Source organism: Dermacentor silvarum, chromosome 7, assembly GCF_013339745.2.
Source record: "Dermacentor silvarum isolate Dsil-2018 chromosome 7, BIME_Dsil_1.4, whole genome shotgun sequence".
Lineage (NCBI taxonomy): Eukaryota > Metazoa > Arthropoda > Arachnida > Ixodida > Ixodidae > Dermacentor > Dermacentor silvarum.
In genome coordinates, this window is record NC_051160.1 from 63780533 (window position 1) to 63804352 (window position 23820).

A 23820-nucleotide genomic window follows, 5' to 3' on the forward strand; every position below is an offset into this window, starting at 1 on the left:
TATACAACGTCGCATCCGTTATGCTACCGTTATGGTGTACCGGAATAGGGCAGTGTGTCGTTCGGGGGTGAAAATGTGGCTCTTTTTGCATGACGGCCTGGGGTGCTGGTCCACTGTGGTAGGGAGCCTACGTTGCATGTAGGCTCCCTACACTGTGGTCTACGGCAGCGTCATCTATCGCTGCAGCGTCAAGTCATTGCTGGCAAGTGGAGCCATAATGGTGCAACACAGGCCCTCCGGGATCCGCAGTTGTCGTTGTCGCGGAGGTCATATATGTTCGTGCCTAGCTCGCCGATTGCTTGCGGCGGTTTTTCCTGCCGCGTTCGCACATTGTTTTAAGTGCACGGCAAGCGCTGGATTTGTAAAAGTATTTTAATGTGTGTGCATTGTGGTTCCTGCACAACGATCAGAACAACTCCGGGCTTATGAATGGGCACACTGGGAACATTGGCTGTATTCTTGACCTTCGACGCCCTTTTGCGAAGCGAAATTTCCAAACGATGGTGGCTGCATTCATCACAGAGCATTACCATTATATTTCTTTTTTTTTCTTCAATGAAACCTGGCGACCGCTTTTCTGTCTGATACAGCATGAAAGGAATCCCGCGCAACCCACCAGGTACCGTGCAGGTGCTCCTTCCGGGCTCCTCATCCTAGTGTGTTTCGAAATACTTTGCTAACAAAAACACATGTGTGCTTACCGAACGGAACGAGCAGACGGGTGTTTGTCTTCTGCAACCGAAACGCTGAGCAGATAATCAGGAACACTGCTGATTTGGAAACGTGCAGGCTTAGACGACGTTACTGATGTATCTCAACAGTTACGTGTTATTTTTTGCAAAGTGTTATTTTTTGCAAATTGTAATTTGAAATCTGTTTTGAGAGCGTTTTGGTTTGTAAATGCAGAAAGTTTTGCACAACATCTTTAAAATTTCGCGCGCTACGCACACCGGCCGATCGCAACGTAGTCTGGTGGCGTCATCGCAGAGGCGTCCCCGGTTCTCCCATTGTTTTGCTGTACGGACGACACACTGGCCAGTTCCAGTACACCATAGAGCCGTGTCTGGCCTGAATCAAATTTGGTCAAAATCTAAGTTATGCGACTGCATACTTCACTACAATTTGATTTTCACTTTCGGCCTCAAGAAATTTCGTTCGTACCGGTTCAGCGGCTGCTGCGCTAACAAACGGGTCTTCCGAGCACCGGGCTCGGCGCTCACCCAAAATTCCATGCATACACTCGTAGCGACGTTTCCACTTCCCTTGCAAACGATACGGTTGAAGAACAATATGCATCTCCGAGTTAGGTGCACTTCATAGGGTTGTTCGAATGAGCTACACACCCGAATTACCGCGATCAAAGAGCAACGCAAGTGAAACGCTGCTCGGCTTCCGCGCTCGCCTCCAAACAAAACGCTTTATCGTAGCTTAACCTGCTCAGCGCGAAACGTTTCCGCTCATGTGATTGTTGGGGGCAAAATAAATAAAAATGTTTTGAGGTCTGACGCAGTGAACAGCGTTACTAGCGTGAGTTGTATCACTCCAAGGAGACTATAAAAAGAAAAAAACCTCCTTGTCCCACTCCAATCAGCGATTATAGAATACACTGTTGAGATGTCGCACGGATTCACGGCGCTCGCTCGCCCCGTAAGGAATTTTTCTTGCCTGCAATCGTAGACTTTGTCGATAACGTCAGCGCCCATTCGGAACCGATTCTGCTGGATATGATAAATACCCCCGATAAAGGCAACGATACGAACTTGTCGCGTTGACGGCCGACGCACACAGGGGGAAGTCATGCACGGAGACGCCATGGGAGAAGCCATGTTGAATGTGACGTTGTCGCTTGTTTGCGGTCAATAATGGTTTTAGTCGATTTTGTCGGCTTGGATATCTAGTTTTTTTTGTAAATCAAATTACAATTTGGAAGAAAAAAAGTGCTTGTTCTTTGGCATCTCTGTATGAAACTTGACGCTATCGACCGTTATTCTGTCTGACGCCACCGAGAGGCCGAGAGTATCTCTACGTGCATTTTGTTGAATCTCGCGCCTCTTATACCAATTTATTAATAAATTAAGGAACATTGGAACATTTTAAACTAAAAGTACTGCATCCAGATAAAACCCAGCAGTTCTCAGAGCGAGTGCCTCAGATTTTGTGCCGTAATAGCGGTGTTTCGCTGGTACAGGCTGATGCGGGCTCTTGGGCTTCTTTTGTGGTTTTAAAAAGTGGGTTGAGACCGCGGTCCGTGATTTATTTATCGCTTCTCGGCCTTTTGGCTAAGATCAAAGTGTAGTAATCGCTTCTCGGCCTTTTGGCTAAGATCAAAGTGTAGTAGCTTCTCGGCCTTTTGGCTAAGATCAAAGTGTAGTCCCTCTGCGCACTTCTCCCTGCCCGGACCCCTGCCCTCGAGATCGGACGCCTGCTGCCTGGATTCCTGCTGCCTGCTGAGTTGGTAAGAGTCAACGTTGCCTGTTTTATTGCTTGCTTTATTTAATGTAGTGCTCTTTTTTTCACTAGTACTGTTTAACTTGTAATTGTAACTAAGTAGTTCATTGGTAGCCTTTTTCTCTTTTTTTTTCATGCCGTAAGTCCTAGTGCTTCCCTAAATTTTTTTTTTTCTTTTTCTTCTTCGGCTCGCTTGCACGCCCCTTTCTGTGTTTTTTCTTTTTGCTCCGCGGCCTTAGCGCCGCGGAGTGTTCCCTCTTTTAGCGTACTTGTCCTCGTGCCTACGCTCTCGCACGCGGTAAACCAGCCGTATCGCCGTGAACTGCGGTGAGCTAAACCCTCGCACGTGGTTGTCGATCGGACTTGTATATCTTTACCCTTTTCCTGTGTCACTCCTTGCTGATTTTCGTGCACGTGGTAACTTGACGGTCCACAGTAGGCTTAGGTGAGACACTCGCATATTGCTTTGCTGATTTTCGTGCACGTGGTAAACTTGACGGTCCACAGTAGGCTTAGGTGAGACACTCGCATATTGCCTTGCTGATTCCCGTACACGTGGTAAACTTGACGGCTCACAGTAGGCTTAGGTGAGACAATCACATATTGCCTTGCTGCTTTCCGTACACGTGGTAAACCTGACGGTTTACAGTAGGCTTAGGTGAGACACTCGCATATTGCTGATTTTGCTGCGACACTCTTTGCTGATTTTCGTGCACGTGGTAAGCCTTTTTTTTTTTTTTTCTCTTTTGTGCACGCTCCTCCTGCATGCTGTAAGTTTGCCAGCTCGCCGTGAACTGTGGTAACATACACGCTGATCTATAGCGCACGTGTTTATCTTCTTTTCTGTGCCCGCTCCCTTTTTTTTTTTTTTTTTTCTTCCACTGCGCAGTTAGGCCAACACAAACGAGATGGCGCCACATTTTTCTCCCCCGCTGTGCAGTTAGGCCAACGCAAACGAGATGGCGCCACCGTCCCGCTCTCCAGACGTTCCAACTCCACCCAGCCGGATCCCCGTTCGCTCCCCGCCCGCAAGCCCATCACAACGAGACCTCGCCCACGCACAGCCTGGATCGCAGCCGATGCGCCACGAGACGGAATTAATAGTATTCTTTCCTCTCCCCAGCACCTTCAAATGCACTGAAAAAGGCTGCTCAACGAGCTACTCACCGGCAGTCTGGACATCGCGACGGCAGTCTCTTCAGCGACACCTCGAGCAACAGCACGGCTGCAGGATCGTAACTACAACACATTTCTGCACTCTTTGTAGGACAATCCTAGGATACCGGCCGACATCTCACGGATGCCTCACTAAAGGGCAGCACGAATTCAGCACGCCGACCCAGAACCAGCACAAGTGCACTGAATGCCCGTATTCTTTTCCTTCCAGAAAGGGACTCGACAATCACCTGAAGGCACACCGGAGACGAGCGGCCGCTCAGCAAGCATCGTCCGCTAATCAACCGGCTTCGCCAACGACTAGCGACGACACTAACGTCGATTCTCCCATTTCAGTCACGAACACGACACCGGCCCCCTCGAATGAGCCCACGCCGGCCTCAACACCTGGCACTCCGAGACGCGGCAGCCCTAACGTTGACTCTCCCATTTCAGTCACGACCACGACACCGGCGCCCTCGAAGGAGCCCACGCCGGCCTCAACGCCTGGCACTCCGAGACGCGGCAGCCCTCCGACTATGACTTCAACACCGAACTTGACAGAAGCAGCGTCTCCGTCTCTTTCAGAAGGCGCCGACTCTAACGCACACCTTCTCCCCTCTCCCCCTTTGCAGCAGACATGCGCCAATGAGGACACGGCACACGACATCTCGGCGAGCAGCACAACCTCCTCTCCCGAAGCGCCGATGTCGCCTGCAGTCGCCGAGCACAGCGACGCGGTCTCCGAAGAAGCTGACCTCGTTTCTCTCGCAGGCACGATAACAGACGACGGCGTGCTAACCAAGCACGCCAAGCAGCTGCGGCAGCTGCAACGAGAGGCGGTCTCGGACTCCGGGTGGCTGCAGTTCACCGAAATCCTGGAAGACGCCATACAGGTAGTGTCCGAGGCGGTAAAGCTCCCAGCAGCTTCCGCTAACGGGAAGCCGCGCCGCCCCCTGAATCCTGAGAATGCTCAGCAGATTCAGAGACTGTACCGACGGAACCGTCGACGTGCAGTGAGGCTGATCGTGGAGGGCGAGACACGTTTGTGCCCGATCCCCCTTGACGAACTAGAAGAGCACTTCAGTGAGACTTGGGGGCCACGCGAAGCCGACACTACGCTCCTTCTGAGCAAGGTGAAGCGGAGCGACATGGCCGATGTCAGCCTCGCGCGATTCACCGACGGTGAGGTAGTTTCTCGCCTTCGCAAGTGTGAGAACACTGCCCCCGGAAGTGACCGCCTCACCTACCAACATTGGCGCTCAACTGATCCAGATGCCGTCTTTCTCACCTGCAGTGTTCAACGTCTGCCTGCGGTACCGGAGGACGCCTGCTGCCTGGAAGGAGTCGCGGACCGTGCTGATCTACAAGAAGGGGGACCCCAGGGACGCCGCAAGCTGGCGGCCCATTGCCCTTGGGAGCACGATCTCAAAACTGTACGCAGGGTGCTTGGCATCTCGTTTGCAGGAGTGGATCGTCTCTCAAGAAGTGCTCTCCCGTTGCCAAAAGGGGTTCCTGCCGTGCGATGGTGTGTACGAACACAACTTCGTACTGCAGGAGCGCCTGGACGCGGCGAGAGCCGGCGGTGGGCAGTTGTGTGCGGCGTTCCTGGATTTCGCCAACGCGTTTGGCTCGGTCCCCCACAACGCCCTCATCGACGCCCTGCACGGAGCGGGCGCGGGAGCTGACTTCTGTTCTATTGTTGCTGATCTTTACAGGGACAACAAGACCAGCATCATCGCGGAGGCAGGGAGCACGTCACCGATCGAGATCTCCGCCGGCATACGACAGGGTTGCCCACTGAGCGGCCTCCTGTTCAACCTGGTGCTCGACCCAGTCGTGCGTGCGCTACAGGGAGGCGACAAGCAGCACAACGTGCTCGCTTACGCCGATGATCTGACGCCGCTGGCTGACGACCCAGGTTCGCTGCAGGGCCGCATTAACGTAGCGGCAACACTCTCGAGCCGGCTCGGGCTGCGTCTCAACCCCGCGAAGTGCAAGTCACTGCACCTCTCCGGGAAGACACCCGTGGGGACAAGACCTACGACCTTCACGGTCTACGGCACCCCAATATCCTCGATCGGTGACTTCGAGGCGCACGCCTTCCTGGGACGGCCAGTGGGATTCTCGGTGCTACCGGACCGGGCGACCGTGGACGAGGCCATCAGCGTGGGTCGCCGCCTGCTCACCTCGATGCTCGCCCCATGGCAGAGATTGGACGCCGTTAAAACTTTCGTATTTCCGGCGCTCAACTTTTCCATGAGGTGTGGCTCCCTTGGTAAAGCAGAGTGGTCTCGCCTGGACACAACGCTTCGCCCGCTGATCAAAAAGACGCTCTACCTGCCCGCGAACGCTACCAACGACTACCTTTACGGTAGCTCCGCGGCTGGCGCGATCGGCATCCCGGTAGCAGCGGAAATCAGCGACGTCTGCAGAATTGATAATGCTTTCAAATTGCTTTCTTCTGCAGACAAGGAAGTCCGGGACCTGGCGTTGCGGGCGCTCACGGACGTGACCAGCAAGCGACTGCGGCGGCCTGCAGATCCCGGGGACATGGCGGCCTACCTGAGCGGCGAGACGGAGGGAGAGTTCCGGGCCACGGCAACACAACTCCAGTCCGTGTGGACGGAGGCCCGCAAGGCTTCTCGGCGACTCGGTGTTGCCTGGGAGCTGGAAGAAGAAGGCCCGCGTATCTCGAGGGGTGACGTGACACTTGGTCCGAGGAAGCGCACCAAGGTGGTGAGGACACTCCGGATGGCACTGACGCACGCACGAATTCACGATCTCCACCAAAAACCCAACCAGGGGAAAGTGATGGAGTGCGTCGCCGCTGACCGGAGCAGTTCCCACTTTGTGCGTACCGGCCAATTCACAAGGTTTACCGACTGGCGTTTCGTTCACCGGGCTCGACTTAACGTCGTTCCCCTGAACGCAGCGAGGCCGTGGGCAACGGACGTGGACCAACGGTGTAGGGTGTGCGGCTCTCATCCCGAGACGCTGCCACACGTCCTGTGTCACTGCATGACTCACAGTCAAGCATACACAAGCCGCCACAACCAGATCGTTAACCGAGTGAAAGCCGCAGCCTCCACCAGGTTCACTGTCACCCACGAGAACCGGCCAGTGGGCACGACTAACCTTCGTCCCGATCTTGTTCTTTGCAGAGGCGAGGAGGCGATCATCGTGGACGTGACCTGCCCCTTTGACAACCGGCCTGCAGCCCTGATCGAGGCCCGCCAGAAAAAGGAGGAAAAGTACAAGCCAGTCCGGGAGTACCTGCAGCGGAAGTACCAGAAGGTGTCCGTGGAGGCGATCGTCGTCGGAGCCCTCGGATCCTGGGATCCCCGGAACGACCGCGTCATGCGGCGCCTTTGCAGCAAGAAGTACCTGCGGCTGTTCAAGAAGTTGGCTGTCAGCGAGACCATCGCAGCATCCCGCAACGTCTACGCTGACCACATCGCCGCCAAGTGAATTAAAACCTCACTGGGTAGACACACACTAAACTAACACACACCTTCATGCCAGCTCGAAAACTTCCAACCAATATTTAACACACGCTAAACAAACACTCACCTCCATGCCTGCTCAAAAACAAACACCAAACTCAAGTGCCATTTTCGTGTCTTTTTTAAAGCCCTTTTTTGGAAAAAATGTAACAAACATTTTCCTAAAAAAAAACCTGTTCTTATCAGCTTAATATCTGGTATGGCCCTATGATGGGTCTTTGATATTAACTTTATTTTTGGAAAGCGGCGCCGTGTACGGGGCTTGCCCTCACGGCGCCACGGGTCGTTCCGGCGTTGCACTACAGCCGGGCACGGCCCACTGTCGAGAAAAAAAAATCAGAATTGTGTTCTGCGTATTGCAAGGGCGAGCGAGTAATTTTAACAGCTGTTCCAACAATCAAGTCACTGCAGTCGAACTTAATGTAACCGAAACAACGATCGAGACACCGCGACGTTGTGTGCCCATGTCGGGGGCCCCAAAGGAGCTGACTCGACGCATGGTTAGTGCCGGCGTGTAGTTGGTTTTCGCTTTCAAACGTAAACACAACAAGCTGTAGATGGTGTAATATAAACGTTAAGATGCGTGCACATTCATCGAACACACAGCAACTTCTTCGCTCGTTTATTTCGACCAATAATTCGTACTTTGTGTTTCTCGTGTCGCTATTCACCGGCTCCATGTTGGAGATCAGTCAAGAGGCGGTCAGGTCGACGAACGTCTGTGGCTATCGCTTCTCGGCCTTTTGGCTAAGATCAAAGTGTAGTTCTGCAGCTGGCTTGCCCGGCCTTAACCACCTTTATCTTCTGAAGAAGCAACCCGTCTCAGCCGGGTTACAGCTGCTGCCTTCACTCTTTGTGCATTCTCTCTGCACGCTTCTCCCTGCCCGGACCCCTGCCCTCGAGATCGGACGCCTGCTGCCTGGATTCCTGCTGCCTGCTGAGTTGGTAAGAGTCAACGTTGCCTGTTTTATTGCTTGCTTTACTTAATGTAGTACTCTTTTTTTTATTATTACTTTTTAACTTGTAAGTGTAACTAGTAGTTCGTTCGTCGCTGTTTTCTGGAAGTTTTTCTTGCATGCCGTAAGTCCTAGTGCTTTCCTTTTTGTTTTCTCTCTTTTCGGCTCGCTTGCACGCCTTTTTCTGTGTTTTTTTTTTCCTTTTTTGCTCCGCGGCCTTAGCGCCGCGGAGTGTTCACTCTTTTTGCGTACTTGTTCTCGTGCCCGTGCTCTCGCATGTGCTAAACTTGCCGTATCGCTGTGAACTACGATGAGCTAAACGCTCGCTCGTGGTTCGCGATCGGACTTGTTTATCTATCCTCCTTTCCTGTGTCACTCTTTGCCGATTTTTTGTGCACGTGGTAAACTTGACGGTTCACAGTAGACTTCGGTGAGATACTCGCATATAGCGAACACGCTTGTCTATCCCTTATTTCTTTTTACTACCTTTTTTATCTTTTCTTTATCGCACGCTCCTGCATGCGCTAAGTTTTCCAGCTCTTTGTGAACTACGGTAACATACTTGCTTATCTATAGCACACGAGCGCACTTGTTTATCTACTCTTTTTTTGGGGGGGCCCGCTTTTTTCCTTCTTTTTTTTCCCCGCAGCGCAGTTAGGCCAACGCAAACGAGATGGATCCAACGTCCTGCTCTCCGGATGTTCCACCGCCACCCAGCCGGATCCCCGTTCGCTCCCCGCCCGCAAGCCCACCACAACGAGACTTCGCCCACGCACAGCCTGGATCGCAGCCGATGCGCCACGAGACGGAATTAATAGTATTTTTTCCTCTCCCCAGCACCTTCAAATGCACTGAAAAAGGCTGCTCAACGAGCTACTCACCGGCAGTCTGGACATCGCGACGGCAGTCTCTTCAGCGACACCTCGAGCAACAGCACGGCTGCAGGATCGTAACTACAACACATTTCTGCACTCTTTGTAGGACAATCCTAGGATACCGGCCGACATCTCACGGATGCCTCACTAAAGGGCAGCACGAATTCAGCACGCCGACCCAGAACCAGCACAAGTGCACTGAATGCCCGTATTCTTTTCCTTCCAGAAAGGGACTCGACAATCACCTGAAGGCACACCGGAGACGAGCGGCCGCTCAGCAAGCATCGTCCGCTAATCAACCGGCTTCGCCAACGACTAGCGACGACACTAACGTCGATTCTCCCATTTCAGTCACGAACACGACACCGGCCCCCTCGAATGAGCCCACGCCGGCCTCAACACCTGGCACTCCGAGACGCGGCAGCCCTAACGTTGACTCTCCCATTTCAGTCACGACCACGACACCGGCGCCCTCGAAGGAGCCCACGCCGGCCTCAACGCCTGGCACTCCGAGACGCGGCAGCCCTCCGACTATGACTTCAACACCGAACTTGACAGAAGCAGCGTCTCCGTCTCTTTCAGAAGGCGCCGACTCTAACGCACACCTTCTCCCCTCTCCCCCTTTGCAGCAGACATGCGCCAATGAGGACACGGCACACGACATCTCGGCGAGCAGCACAACCTCCTCTCCCGAAGCGCCGATGTCGCCTGCAGTCGCCGAGCACAGCGACGCGGTCTCCGAAGAAGCTGACCTCGTTTCTCTCGCAGGCACGATAACAGACGACGGCGTGCTAACCAAGCACGCCAAGCAGCTGCGGCAGCTGCAACGAGAGGCGGTCTCGGACTCCGGGTGGCTGCAGTTCACCGAAATCCTGGAAGACGCCATACAGGTAGTGTCCGAGGCGGTAAAGCTCCCAGCAGCTTCCGCTAACGGGAAGCCGCGCCGCCCCCTGAATCCTGAGAATGCTCAGCAGATTCAGAGACTGTACCGACGGAACCGTCGACGTGCAGTGAGGCTGATCGTGGAGGGCGAGACACGTTTGTGCCCGATCCCCCTTGACGAACTAGAAGAGCACTTCAGTGAGACTTGGGGGCCACGCGAAGCCGACACTACGCTCCTTCTGAGCAAGGTGAAGCGGAGCGACATGGCCGATGTCAGCCTCGCGCGATTCACCGACGGTGAGGTAGTTTCTCGCCTTCGCAAGTGTGAGAACACTGCCCCCGGAAGTGACCGCCTCACCTACCAACATTGGCGCTCAACTGATCCAGATGCCGTCTTTCTCACTGCAGTGTTCAACGTCTGCCTGCGGTACCGGAGGACGCCTGCTGCCTGGAAGGAGTCGCGGACCGTGCTGATCTACAAGAAGGGGGACCCCAGGGACGCCGCAAGCTGGCGGCCCATTGCCCTTGGGAGCACGATCTCAAAACTGTACGCAGGGTGCTTGGCATCTCGTTTGCAGGAGTGGATCGTCTCTCAAGAAGTGCTCTCCCGTTGCCAAAAGGGGTTCCTGCCGTGCGATGGTGTGTACGAACACAACTTCGTACTGCAGGAGCGCCTGGACGCGGCGAGAGCCGGCGGTGGGCAGTTGTGTGCGGCGTTCCTGGATTTCGCCAACGCGTTTGGCTCGGTCCCCCACAACGCCCTCATCGACGCCCTGCACGGAGCGGGCGCGGGAGCTGACTTCTGTTCTATTGTTGCTGATCTTTACAGGGACAACAAGACCAGCATCATCGCGGAGGCAGGGAGCACGTCACCGATCGAGATCTCCGCCGGCATACGACAGGGTTGCCCACTGAGCGGCCTCCTGTTCAACCTGGTGCTCGACCCAGTCGTGCGTGCGCTACAGGGAGGCGACAAGCAGCACAACGTGCTCGCTTACGCCGATGATCTGACGCCGCTGGCTGACGACCCAGGTTCGCTGCAGGGCCGCATTAACGTAGCGGCAACACTCTCGAGCCGGCTCGGGCTGCGTCTCAACCCCGCGAAGTGCAAGTCACTGCACCTCTCCGGGAAGACACCCGTGGGGACAAGACCTACGACCTTCACGGTCTACGGCACCCCAATATCCTCGATCGGTGACTTCGAGGCGCACGCCTTCCTGGGACGGCCAGTGGGATTCTCGGTGCTACCGGACCGGGCGACCGTGGACGAGGCCATCAGCGTGGGTCGCCGCCTGCTCACCTCGATGCTCGCCCCATGGCAGAGATTGGACGCCGTTAAAACTTTCGTATTTCCGGCGCTCAACTTTTCCATGAGGTGTGGCTCCCTTGGTAAAGCAGAGTGGTCTCGCCTGGACACAACGCTTCGCCCGCTGATCAAAAAGACGCTCTACCTGCCCGCGAACGCTACCAACGACTACCTTTACGGTAGCTCCGCGGCTGGCGCGATCGGCATCCCGGTAGCAGCGGAAATCAGCGACGTCTGCAGAATTGATAATGCTTTCAAATTGCTTTCTTCTGCAGACAAGGAAGTCCGGGACCTGGCGTTGCGGGCGCTCACGGACGTGACCAGCAAGCGACTGCGGCGGCCTGCAGATCCCGGGGACATGGCGGCCTACCTGAGCGGCGAGACGGAGGGAGAGTTCCGGGCCACGGCAACACAACTCCAGTCCGTGTGGACGGAGGCCCGCAAGGCTTCTCGGCGACTCGGTGTTGCCTGGGAGCTGGAAGAAGAAGGCCCGCGTATCTCGAGGGGTGACGTGACACTTGGTCCGAGGAAGCGCACCAAGGTGGTGAGGACACTCCGGATGGCACTGACGCACGCACGAATTCACGATCTCCACCAAAAACCCAACCAGGGGAAAGTGATGGAGTGCGTCGCCGCTGACCGGAGCAGTTCCCACTTTGTGCGTACCGGCCAATTCACAAGGTTTACCGACTGGCGTTTCGTTCACCGGGCTCGACTTAACGTCGTTCCCCTGAACGCAGCGAGGCCGTGGGCAACGGACGTGGACCAACGGTGTAGGGTGTGCGGCTCTCATCCCGAGACGCTGCCACACGTCCTGTGTCACTGCATGACTCACAGTCAAGCATACACAAGCCGCCACAACCAGATCGTTAACCGAGTGAAAGCCGCAGCCTCCACCAGGTTCACTGTCACCCACGAGAACCGGCCAGTGGGCACGACTAACCTTCGTCCCGATCTTGTTCTTTGCAGAGGCGAGGAGGCGATCATCGTGGACGTGACCTGCCCCTTTGACAACCGGCCTGCAGCCCTGATCGAGGCCCGCCAGAAAAAGGAGGAAAAGTACAAGCCAGTCCGGGAGTACCTGCAGCGGAAGTACCAGAAGGTGTCCGTGGAGGCGATCGTCGTCGGAGCCCTCGGATCCTGGGATCCCCGGAACGACCGCGTCATGCGGCGCCTTTGCAGCAAGAAGTACCTGCGGCTGTTCAAGAAGTTGGCTGTCAGCGAGACCATCGCAGCATCCCGCAACGTCTACGCTGACCACATCGCCGCCAAGTGAATTAAAACCTCACTGGGTAGACACACACTAAACTAACACACACCTTCATGCCAGCTCGAAAACTTACAACAAATATTTAACACACGCTAAACAAACACTCACCTCCATGCCTGCTCAAAAACAAACACCAAACTCAAGTGCCATTTCTGTGTCTTTTTTAACAGCCCTTTTTGGAAAAAATGTAACAAACATTTTTCTAAAAAAAAAACCTGTTCTTATCAGCTTAATATCTGGTATGGCCCTATGATGGGTCTTTGATATTAACTTTATTTTTGGAAAGCGGCGCCGTGTACGGGGCTTGCCCTCACGGCGCCACGGGTCGTTCCGGCGTTGCACTACAGCCGGGCACGGCCCACTGTCGAGAAAAAAAAAATCAGAATTGTGTTCTGCGTATTGCAAGGGCGAGCGAGTAATTTTAACAGCTGTTCCAACAATCAAGTCACTGCAGTCGAACTTAATGTAACCGAAACAACGATCGAGACACCGCGACGTTGTGTGCCCATGTCGGGGGCCCCAAAGGAGCTGACTCGACGCATGGTTAGTGCCGGCGTGTAGTTGGTTTTCGCTTTCAAACGTAAACACAACAAGCTCTAAATGGTGTAATATAAACGTTAAGATGCGTGCACATTCATCGAACACACAGCAACTTCTTCGCTCGTTTATTTCGACCAATAATTCGTACTTTGTGTTTCTCGTGTCGCTATTCACCGGCTCCATGTTGGAGATCAGTCAAGAGGCGGTCAGGTCGACGAACGTCTGTGGCTATCGCTTCTCGGCCTTTTGGCTAAGATCAAATGTAGTACCTGTTCTTATCAGCTTAATATCTGGTATGGCCCTATGATGGGTCTTTGATATTAACTTTATTTTTGGAAAGCGGCGCCGTGTACGGGGCTTGCCCTCACGGCGCCACGGGTCGTTCCGGCGTTGCACTACAGCCGGGCACGGCCCACTGTCGAGAAAAAAAAATCAGAATTGTGTTCTGCGTATTGCAAGGGCGAGCGAGTAATTTTAACAGCTGTTCCAACAATCAAGTCACTGCAGTCGAACTTAATGTAACCGAAACAACGATCGAGACACCGCGACGTTGTGTGCCCATGTCGGGGGCCCCAAAGGAGCTGACTCGACGCATGGTTAGTGCCGGCGTGTAGTTGGTTTTCGCTTTCAAACGTAAACACAACAAGCTGTAGATGGTGTAATATAAACGTTAAGATGCGTGCACATTCATCGAACACACAGCAACTTCTTCGCTCGTTTATTTCGACCAATAATTCGTACTTTGTGTTTCTCGTGTCGCTATTCACCGGCTCCATGTTGGAGATCAGTCAAGAGGCGGTCAGGTCGACGAACGTCTGTGGCTATCGCTTCTCGGCCTTTTGGCTAAGATCAAAGTGTAGTTCTGCAGCTGGCTTGCCCGGCCTTAACCACCTTTATCTTCTGAAGAAGCAACCCGTCTCAGCCGGGTTACAGCTGCTGCCTTCACTCTTTGTGCATTCTCTCTGCACGCTTCTCCCTGCCCGGACCCCTGCCCTCGAGATCGGACGCCTGCTGCCTGGATTCCTGCTGCCTGCTGAGTTGGTAAGAGTCAACGTTGCCTGTTTTATTGCTTGCTTTACTTAATGTAGTACTCTTTTTTTTATTATTACTTTTTAACTTGTAAGTGTAACTAGTAGTTCGTTCGTCGCTGTTTTCTGGAAGTTTTTCTTGCATGCCGTAAGTCCTAGTGCTTTCCTTTTTGTTTTCTCTCTTTTCGGCTCGCTTGCACGCCTTTTTCTGTGTTTTTTTTTTTCCTTTTTTGCTCCGCGGCCTTAGCGCCGCGGAGTGTTCACTCTTTTTGCGTACTTGTTCTCGTGCCCGTGCTCTCGCATGTGCTAAACTTGCCGTATCGCTGTGAACTACGATGAGCTAAACGCTCGCTCGTGGTTCGCGATCGGACTTGTTTATCTATCCTCCTTTCCTGTGTCACTCTTTGCCGATTTTTTGTGCACGTGGTAAACTTGACGGTTCACAGTAGACTTCGGTGAGATACTCGCATATAGCGAACACGCTTGTCTATCCTTTATTTCTTTTTACTACCTTTTTTATCTTTTCTTTATCGCACGCTCCTGCATGCGCTAAGTTTTCCAGCTCTTTGTGAACTACGGTAACATACTTGCTTATCTATAGCACACGAGCGCACTTGTTTATCTACTCTTTTTTTGGGGGGGCCCGCTTTTTTCCTTCTTTTTTTTCCCCGCAGCGCAGTTAGGCCAACGCAAACGAGATGGATCCAACGTCCTGCTCTCCGGATGTTCCACCGCCACCCAGCCGGATCCCCGTTCGCTCCCCGCCCGCAAGCCCACCACAACGAGACTTCGCCCACGCACAGCCGTGGATCGCAGCCGATGCGCCACGAGACGGAATTAATAGTATTTTTTCCTCTCCCCAGCACCTTCAAATGCACTGAAAAAGGCTGCTCAACGAGCTACTCACCGGCAGTCTGGACATCGCGACGGCAGTCTCTTCAGCGACACCTCGAGCAACAGCACGGCTGCAGGATCGTAACTACAACACATTTCTGCACTCTTTGTAGGACAATCCTAGGATACCGGCCGACATCTCACGGATGCCTCACTAAAGGGCAGCACGAATTCAGCACGCCGACCCAGAACCAGCACAAGTGCACTGAATGCCCGTATTCTTTTCCTTCCAGAAAGGGACTCGACAATCACCTGAAGGCACACCGGAGACGAGCGGCCGCTCAGCAAGCATCGTCCGCTAATCAACCGGCTTCGCCAACGACTAGCGACGACACTAACGTCGATTCTCCCATTTCAGTCACGAACACGACACCGGCCCCCTCGAATGAGCCCACGCCGGCCTCAACACCTGGCACTCCGAGACGCGGCAGCCCTAACGTTGACTCTCCCATTTCAGTCACGACCACGACACCGGCGCCCTCGAAGGAGCCCACGCCGGCCTCAACGCCTGGCACTCCGAGACGCGGCAGCCCTCCGACTATGACTTCAACACCGAACTTGACAGAAGCAGCGTCTCCGTCTCTTTCAGAAGGCGCCGACTCTAACGCACACCTTCTCCCCTCTCCCCCTTTGCAGCAGACATGCGCCAATGAGGACACGGCACACGACATCTCGGCGAGCAGCACAACCTCCTCTCCCGAAGCGCCGATGTCGCCTGCAGTCGCCGAGCACAGCGACGCGGTCTCCGAAGAAGCTGACCTCGTTTCTCTCGCAGGCACGATAACAGACGACGGCGTGCTAACCAAGCACGCCAAGCAGCTGCGGCAGCTGCAACGAGAGGCGGTCTCGGACTCCGGGTGGCTGCAGTTCACCGAAATCCTGGAAGACGCCATACAGGTAGTGTCCGAGGCGGTAAAGCTCCCAGCAGCTTCCGCTAACGGGAAGCCGCGCCGCCCCCTGAATCCTGAGAATGCTCAGCAGATTCAGAGACTGTACCGACGGAACCGTCGACGTGCAGTGAGGCTGATCGTGGAGGGCGAGACACGTTTGTGCCCGATCCCCCTTGACGAACTAGAAGAGCACTTCAGTGAGACTTGGGGGCCACGCGAAGCCGACACTACGCTCCTTCTGAGCAAGGTGAAGCGGAGCGACATGGCCGATGTCAGCCTCGCGCGATTCACCGACGGTGAGGTAGTTTCTCGCCTTCGCAAGTGCTGAGAACACTGCCCCCGGAAGTGACCGCCTCACCTACCAACATTGGCGCTCAACTGATCCAGATGCCGTCTTTCTCACTGCAGTGTTCAACGTCTGCCTGCGGTACCGGAGGACGCCTGCTGCCTGGAAGGAGTCGCGGACCGTGCTGATCTACAAGAAGGGGGACCCCAGGGACGCCGCAAGCTGGCGGCCCATTGCCCTTGGGAGCACGATCTCAAAACTGTACGCAGGGTGCTTGGCATCTCGTTTGCAGGAGTGGATCGTCTCTCAAGAAGTGCTCTCCCGTTGCCAAAAGGGGTTCCTGCCGTGCGATGGTGTGTACGAACACAACTTCGTACTGCAGGAGCGCCTGGACGCGGCGAGAGCCGGCGGTGGGCAGTTGTGTGCGGCGTTCCTGGATTTCGCCAACGCGTTTGGCTCGGTCCCCCACAACGCCCTCATCGACGCCCTGCACGGAGCGGGCGCGGGAGCTGACTTCTGTTCTATTGTTGCTGATCTTTACAGGGACAACAAGACCAGCATCATCGCGGAGGCAGGGAGCACGTCACCGATCGAGATCTCCGCCGGCATACGACAGGGTTGCCCACTGAGCGGCCTCCTGTTCAACCTGGTGCTCGACCCAGTCGTGCGTGCGCTACAGGGAGGCGACAAGCAGCACAACGTGCTCGCTTACGCCGATGATCTGACGCCGCTGGCTGACGACCCAGGTTCGCTGCAGGGCCGCATTAACGTAGCGGCAACACTCTCGAGCCGGCTCGGGCTGCGTCTCAACCCCGCGAAGTGCAAGTCACTGCACCTCTCCGGGAAGACACCCGTGGGGACAAGACCTACGACCTTCACGGTCTACGGCACCCCAATATCCTCGATCGGTGACTTCGAGGCGCACGCCTTCCTGGGACGGCCAGTGGGATTCTCGGTGCTACCGGACCGGGCGACCGTGGACGAGGCCATCAGCGTGGGTCGCCGCCTGCTCACCTCGATGCTCGCCCCATGGCAGAGATTGGACGCCGTTAAAACTTTCGTATTTCCGGCGCTCAACTTTTCCATGAGGTGTGGCTCCCTTGGTAAAGCAGAGTGGTCTCGCCTGGACACAACGCTTCGCCCGCTGATCAAAAAGACGCTCTACCTGCCCGCGAACGCTACCAACGACTACCTTTACGGTAGCTCCGCGGCTGGCGCGATCGGCATCCCGGTAGCAGCGGAAATCAGCGACGTCTGCAGAATTGATAATGCTTTCAAATTGCTTTCTTCTGCAGACAAGGAAGTCCGGGACCTGGCGTTGCGGGCGCTCACGGACGTGACCAGCAAGCGACTGCGGCGGCCTGCAGATCCCGGGGACATGGCGGCCTACCTGAGCGGCGAGACGGAGGGAGAGTTCCGGGCCACGGCAACACAACTCCAGTCCGTGTGGACGGAGGCCCGCAAGGCTTCTCGGCGACTCGGTGTTGCCTGGGAGCTGGAAGAAGAAGGCCCGCGTATCTCGAGGGGTGACGTGACACTTGGTCCGAGGAAGCGCACCAAGGTGGTGAGGACACTCCGGATGGCACTGACGCACGCACGAATTCACGATCTCCACCAAAAACCCAACCAGGGGAAAGTGATGGAGTGCGTCGCCGCTGACCGGAGCAGTTCCCACTTTGTGCGTACCGGCCAATTCACAAGGTTTACCGACTGGCGTTTCGTTCACCGGGCTCGACTTAACGTCGTTCCCCTGAACGCAGCGAGGCCGTGGGCAACGGACGTGGACCAACGGTGTAGGGTGTGCGGCTCTCATCCCGAGACGCTGCCACACGTCCTGTGTCACTGCATGACTCACAGTCAAGCATACACAAGCCGCCACAACCAGATCGTTAACCGAGTGAAAGCCGCAGCCTCCACCAGGTTCACTGTCACCCACGAGAACCGGCCATGTGGGCACGACTAACCTCCGTCCCGATCTTGTTCTTTGCAGAGGCGAGGAGGCGATCATCGTGGACGTGACCTGCCCCTTTGACAACCGGCCTGCAGCCCTGATCGAGGCCCGCCAGAAGAAGGAGGAAAAGTACAAGCCAGTCCGGGAGTACCTGCAGCGGAAGTACCAGAAGGTGTCCGTGGAGGCGATCAGTCGTCGGAGCCCTCGGATCCTGGGATCCCCGGAACGACCGCGTCATGCGGCGCCTTCTGCAGCAAGAAGTACCTGCGGCTGTTCAAGAAGTTGGCTGTCAGCGAGACCATCGCAGGCATCCCGCAACGTCTACGCTGACCACATCGCCGCCAAGTGAAATAAACCTTCACTGGGTAGTCACACACTAAACTAACACACACCTTCATGCCAGCTCAAAAACTTCCAACACATACTTTACACACGCTAAACAAACACGCACCTCCATGCCTGCTCAAAAACAAACACCAAACTCAAGTGCCATTTTTGTGTCGTTTTTAACAGTCCTTTTTGGAAAAAATGTAACAAACATTTTTCTAAAAACCTCTGTTCTTATCAGCTTAATATCTGATACGGGTCCTATTTGGACCCAAGATATTAAACTTATTTTTGGAATGGGGCGGAGTGCTTGAAGCTTGCTTCACCTCCGCCACGGGTTGGCCCGGTATTGCACTGCCTCCGGGATCGGCCCACTCACCCCACGGGGTGGGTAAAATATAAATCAAAAATCAGACCTAAATAGCAATACACAGCTCACAAAGGAGCTAGTGCTCTAAATCGAGCATGGCTTCTTCGCATTTTGGTGACGCGATTTTGCCTACTCCCACCGCCCCGGTAGACGCGGTGCTCGCACGCGTGTGCGTATGATCAAAGGGCTGTTCCAATGCGAAACGCATACAACAGCAGCACGCGCACCAGGTATGTCCGTGACAACGCTATATTATATATATCTGTAGATTTTCTCTACAAAATTGCCCCCACGTAATTCTTGCAAAGCTCTGCCACTGGACGGCGAAGCTCTGCGGGAAAGCCACTTTCAGGAGGCGTAGGCTATACTTGTACACGTTACAGAAAAAAAAAAAAAAGCCCCCAAAAGTAACTAAACAATTACTAAAAAGTAATCCCTTACTTATACATTACTTTCCTCCCAACGTTTATTGATACTGCACAAATACAGTACTGTATTTGTATAATGTCATGCAAATAAGTCATGTATAAAAGCGCATCGGCTTTTATACATGACTCGTCGTAGGTTCCAGTGCAATCGCTAGTGCCGCTTGGCTTCCAGAAAGTACTACGCAAGTCGCGCATACAATCACATTACCAAGCAAGCGCAAAAATCGAAACAAGCACGAACGAGACCAAACCAAGCAAATCAAACAAGCGCGAGCAGACGATAGTACGAAACCAGCGGTCCGGCTGAGACCAGATATGAGTACGCATCGAGCGGTCGGGCGGGTCCGCATGAAGCCAGTTTCCTGCGGTCACGGATCTTTCGCTGTTGTGCTCGTTCGCTCGGTTGCCGCCGACGTTCGCCGGAAGGAACGGTAGAGTGACATAGAATATGGGAGAGTGTCCAAAGCGCGGGCTCAGGCGAGGGCCTTTTTCTGTGAACTGCCGCGCCGCGCCGCTGCTGCTCCGGACCCGTGGGCTTTTCGCGCTCGCGAAGCGCGCGGGAAGCGAGGGTCGTCTGCTATGCTCTGTAGTTTTTTGCGTTCATTTTCCACGTAAAACACTTAAACTCTATTTAACTTCAACAGTGTGGTGCTGCATGGAGCTTACCCATCTTTGAGCGTTTCTTTGTGCTTGGGCAGCAAGATAATGCAAAAACTAACGTATCAAACTCATCAGCGCGGCCTAGCTCCGGTGCTAGAGTTCGGGAACGGTATTGCGGTAACTGTGCGTGCGCAGAAACGCGCTAAATGAGCCCGCGCAAGGAAAGAACGTAAAAAAGATGGGTACGCGGGCAATAGCACCATGCTTGCAAGAATAAGAGTAACGAAAAAAGTAAATTACTCGCGCAGTCAAGTAAAATACTTACGTGCGTGCAGTGACCGCTTCGCTCACCATTGCGCGCTTTTCGCTCACGGTCAGTAGTGGTTTAGAGTTGTATGCGTATGTATATATTTTTTAGCCACGACAATATTTTATTATGAACAGAGCAGAGTGAGAAGGTGTAAGGGAAGCAAGAGAACGACCAAAGACGGCCCTAACGCAGCAATATTGTTGGCTTATTTCGCTTCAGAGATAGCGTACACGAACAATTCTTGCTGTACGCTATCTCTTCAATACAAATATCGCGCACGATGTACCTTAAGGTTCACCGTGAGCAAAGCTTTTTTCAAATTCAGACATTTGAAAGAAAAGCCATTCGATTCAGCCAATATAGCTAAACAAAAACATTTCTTTTCTACATTGAAATGAATAGATAGCTACTGCTGGCCTAGCCATTTACTAATTTGTTATGTAAAAGTTATTACTGCAACAGCCTTGTTTTAATAATCCGTGAATCCTCTCTGAAATTACCAACATCTAACTTCTCGTAATGTCATAGTTATAGCGTAACGTGTGATTTTTTACGTGAACTAACAAGCATTCATGGCGCCTGACAATGTTTGTGCTTGCATTATATTGAGTGGAAAATCGTCTTGAAAATTATTGTCTTTGATGCACTACAAATATCGCTATTGATTCTACATATCCCTAAAATAGTTACCTTCAATAACAGCAAAAAATGAAAAGTTTATGTTCTGGTGATTTGTTGCCTCTTTCATTACGTAACCATATATAAGTACGTAGTTATTGATCAATAAGTATATTTGCTGTGTACGAACCAGCGAGCATACGTAATAAATATTCCTAAAGTTACTTTCATGTTAAAATTCGCTTAGTGTTTTCGCTCTTGCAACAAAAGAAGGTGAGAGACGAGTTGCACATACGTAATCCATCATGTTCGTTTTGTGACGCTTGCTCGCAATTATGGAATGAGGCATACGTATACAATGTTTGCACTGTTAGCGTTTCATTTATTTTGGTTTGTCTTGTTTTTTGCCGCGTATATTTCTCGCGTACCTTTTACCTATACACGCCGTGCATAGGTAAAGTGCTTTGGTAGTGGTTAGTGGCTTTGGTAGGTTGTACTGCTAAGCTCGAGGACGCGGGTTCGATTTCCGGCCACGGCGGCTTACATTTCGATGGAGGCGAAATGCATAAAACATCCGTGTATATAGATTTAGGAGCACGTTCAAGAACCCCAGGTGGCCGAAATGAACGGAGCCCTGCACTGCGGCGTCTCTCATAACCATATTGTGATTTTTGGGTGTAAAACCCCAGAAATTATCATTACTATTATTACTCTTTACCTGTGCTCTCAGTTCCTCCTGATATATGGGTAAGTTCGACACGTTGCGATCGAGATTGGCATTTAACACGTTTTTATCGTCACACCCACAGCATCATGCAGAGGGATTTCTGGCCGTCGTCATATGACCACACGTCATATTGTTATCGTTAATCGTGACGTGAGTGCAAGTATGTCAAGTCACTAATGCCATGACCCATCAGTCATCTTAGTCACACATTTGTGCCTTTCCACACTATACTTTGGTATATATACCAAGTGAACGACCCGCGAGAGTTACGCGGTTTGTATTTATTTTTGGTACTGCGGCATCGGCCAACACACACATTCCGCTTCCCAAGAGCCCAGTTAAGGATTTCGCCTTAATAAAGAAACAACAGAACGCGGGATGCAGTCTTGTAAAGCAAATCGAATGCATGAAATAAAAGAAAGGAAACGATAGGGTGTAAAAACGTTAGCATGAGCAAACCATATCTGCTACGTTCTCTTGGTTATTATCGCGGTGTCCAGCCTATTTTCTTCTGCAGCACGTTCACGTTGCCCATTCCACGCATAACTAAATGAAGTAAGCGCGCGGAATGTGTTACTCAAACAGCCGCGTAAGCGCGGATCAAGCGAGCTAGAAGGAAACAGACAAAATACCCGTATTCACAGCCGGCAAACGCGTTGTCTGTGCGGTGAGTCACTGAGGTATTACCTTGCGGTGACGTGGTACTTAATATATCCCAAATTATCGCAATGTTGGCTAATATCAACCAAAATATCAGGCTCGTAGCAGACGCCCGCCGCCTTCGCCCGGCTTCCGCAGCGGAGAAAGCCCACGGGTCCGGTACAGCAGCGCCGCGGCGCGGGAGTTCACACAAAAAGGACCTCGCTCCTCCCATGCATTCGCGCGGCGCTTTGGACACTCTCCCATATTCTAGGTCACTCTAGGAACGGGCCATTATTGGGGCGCGCTCCACCATTGGAAAAGCTGAAAAGAAGACAAAAAAATTGTCGCAGTTTCACCTGAAAGGCGAAGCATCAATTGCGATAGCAAATTTGTAGAGAGCTATACGGAGTAATGATATTAGTTTTATCAGCTGTATAAACTTGGACATGCAGCAGCACCGGCAACACGCAGAACTGTTGTCGACGCCGTCGGCGTTTTGCCCGCGTTCGCTCAAAATGCGCGCGGCGTTGGTGACTGTTGCCGGAGCCTCTGATATAAATAGGCACTTGGTGCCGCAGCTAAGCGTCGCCTCCCTTCCCTCCACCTCCCCCCAACGGCATTTCGCGCGTCGGAAGAAGGCGCGTTTGCTCCACATGTTTGGTGATTGTAAAGGAGGAAAGTTGTCGCAGTTTCACCTGAAAGGTGAAGCATCAATTGCGATAGCAAATTTGTAGAGAGCTATACGGAGTAATGATATTAGCTTTATCAGCTGTATAAACTTGGACATGCAGCAGCACCGGCAACGCGCAGAACTGTTGTCGACGCCGTCGGCGTTTTGCCCGCGTTCGCTCAAAATGCGTGCGGCGTTGGTGACTGTTGCCGGAGCCTCTGATATAAATAGGCACTTGGTGCCGCAGCTAAGCGTCGCCTCCCTTCCCTCCACCTCCCCCCAACGGCATTTCGCGCGTCGGAAGAAGGCGCGTTTGCTCCACATGTTTGGTGATTGTAAAGGAGGAAAGAGACGCCTACTTCTGCAGCCCTTAAGCGAACACGGCGCAGAACGCGCGTTTGTTCTCCGCCGTGAGTTCACTCCCCGTGAAAGCGCGCGTCCCTCGCGCCCTTTCACTCGCACATACAGCGTTCGGCGGGGCGCGGCGACGATTTCATCTCCATTGACGTCATACGGAACCTCACGGCGACGGCGACGGCGACGCCGACGGCAGAAATCTGCTTTGGAGTGTCCATATAATTGCTATCGCAATAAAACTTCTTCCATGTGAGGCGATATGAGGGATCACGGTGGACACAGCGGCCGCGTCAGCTGAAAACGAAAGTCGAAAGCCCCGCCTGCGCTCCGGGTGTCTGCTTGACAACACTTGAAAGCACCATATATGGGTAGTGGCTGCCTTTGAAGGCGTGTAACATGGTAGGCTACTGCTCGGTGCCGCAGTGCCTTACGCGGACGCAACGGAGCCCGGTGGCAGCCTTCGCACGTACACGCAGGACAAGAAGCTGCACGAAGCTTGTATCGCGAAACTTAGAACTGGCAAGCAGCCATCGGCTACAACTCGAGTGTGCAGCAAGCGCTTCCGCAAGGAAGATTTCTGCTACGGCGTCGGGGTTGCGATGTTATATGAGCAGCAAGCAGGAAGCGCGCACTGAGACGCTCGTCAGCACGCACTGCCCGGCTATTGTCATGAAGATATGGTCTGTGACCTTGTTGATGCTAGATACTGGCAAGTTACTGGAATGGAAAGGGAACGGTAAGAAGCCCATTAAAAAAGGCATGGCATCATGCTTGTCCTAGCACC

General features: G+C 53.4%; 1 protein-coding gene, 1 long non-coding RNA gene and 4 other non-coding genes across 6 annotated transcripts; 5 read left to right on the top strand and 1 right to left on the bottom strand.

Moving 5' to 3' along the window:
- Positions 1-3367: 3367 nt before the first annotated feature.
- LOC125946780 (uncharacterized) lies at positions 3368-8872 on the bottom strand. Its single transcript, XR_007467876.1, has 2 exons — positions 8773-8872; positions 3368-3441 (listed from the first exon to the last, which is right to left on the bottom strand). It is a non-coding gene; the product is annotated as an uncharacterized LOC125946780 (long non-coding RNA).
- On the top strand, positions 3408-18696 carry LOC125946775 (uncharacterized). The gene is made up of 3 exons (XM_049670762.1): positions 3408-4110; positions 9343-12447; positions 18380-18696. Exons 1-2 carry the CDS (start codon positions 3408-3410, stop codon positions 12402-12404), a joined length of 3765 nt encoding a protein of 1254 aa, XP_049526719.1. The 3' UTR covers positions 12405-12447; positions 18380-18696.
- LOC119459855 (U2 spliceosomal RNA) lies at positions 7236-7434 on the top strand. Its single transcript, XR_005193841.1, has one exon. It is a non-coding gene; the product is annotated as a U2 spliceosomal RNA (small nuclear RNA).
- On the top strand, positions 12567-12765 carry LOC119459854 (U2 spliceosomal RNA). Its single transcript, XR_005193840.1, has one exon. It is a non-coding gene; the product is annotated as a U2 spliceosomal RNA (small nuclear RNA).
- LOC119459823 (U2 spliceosomal RNA) lies at positions 13169-13359 on the top strand. The gene has a single exon (XR_005193822.1). It is a non-coding gene; the product is annotated as a U2 spliceosomal RNA (small nuclear RNA).
- Positions 18499-18694, top strand: LOC119459842 (U2 spliceosomal RNA). The gene has a single exon (XR_005193836.1). It is a non-coding gene; the product is annotated as a U2 spliceosomal RNA (small nuclear RNA).
- Positions 18697-23820: the final 5124 nt, after the last annotated feature.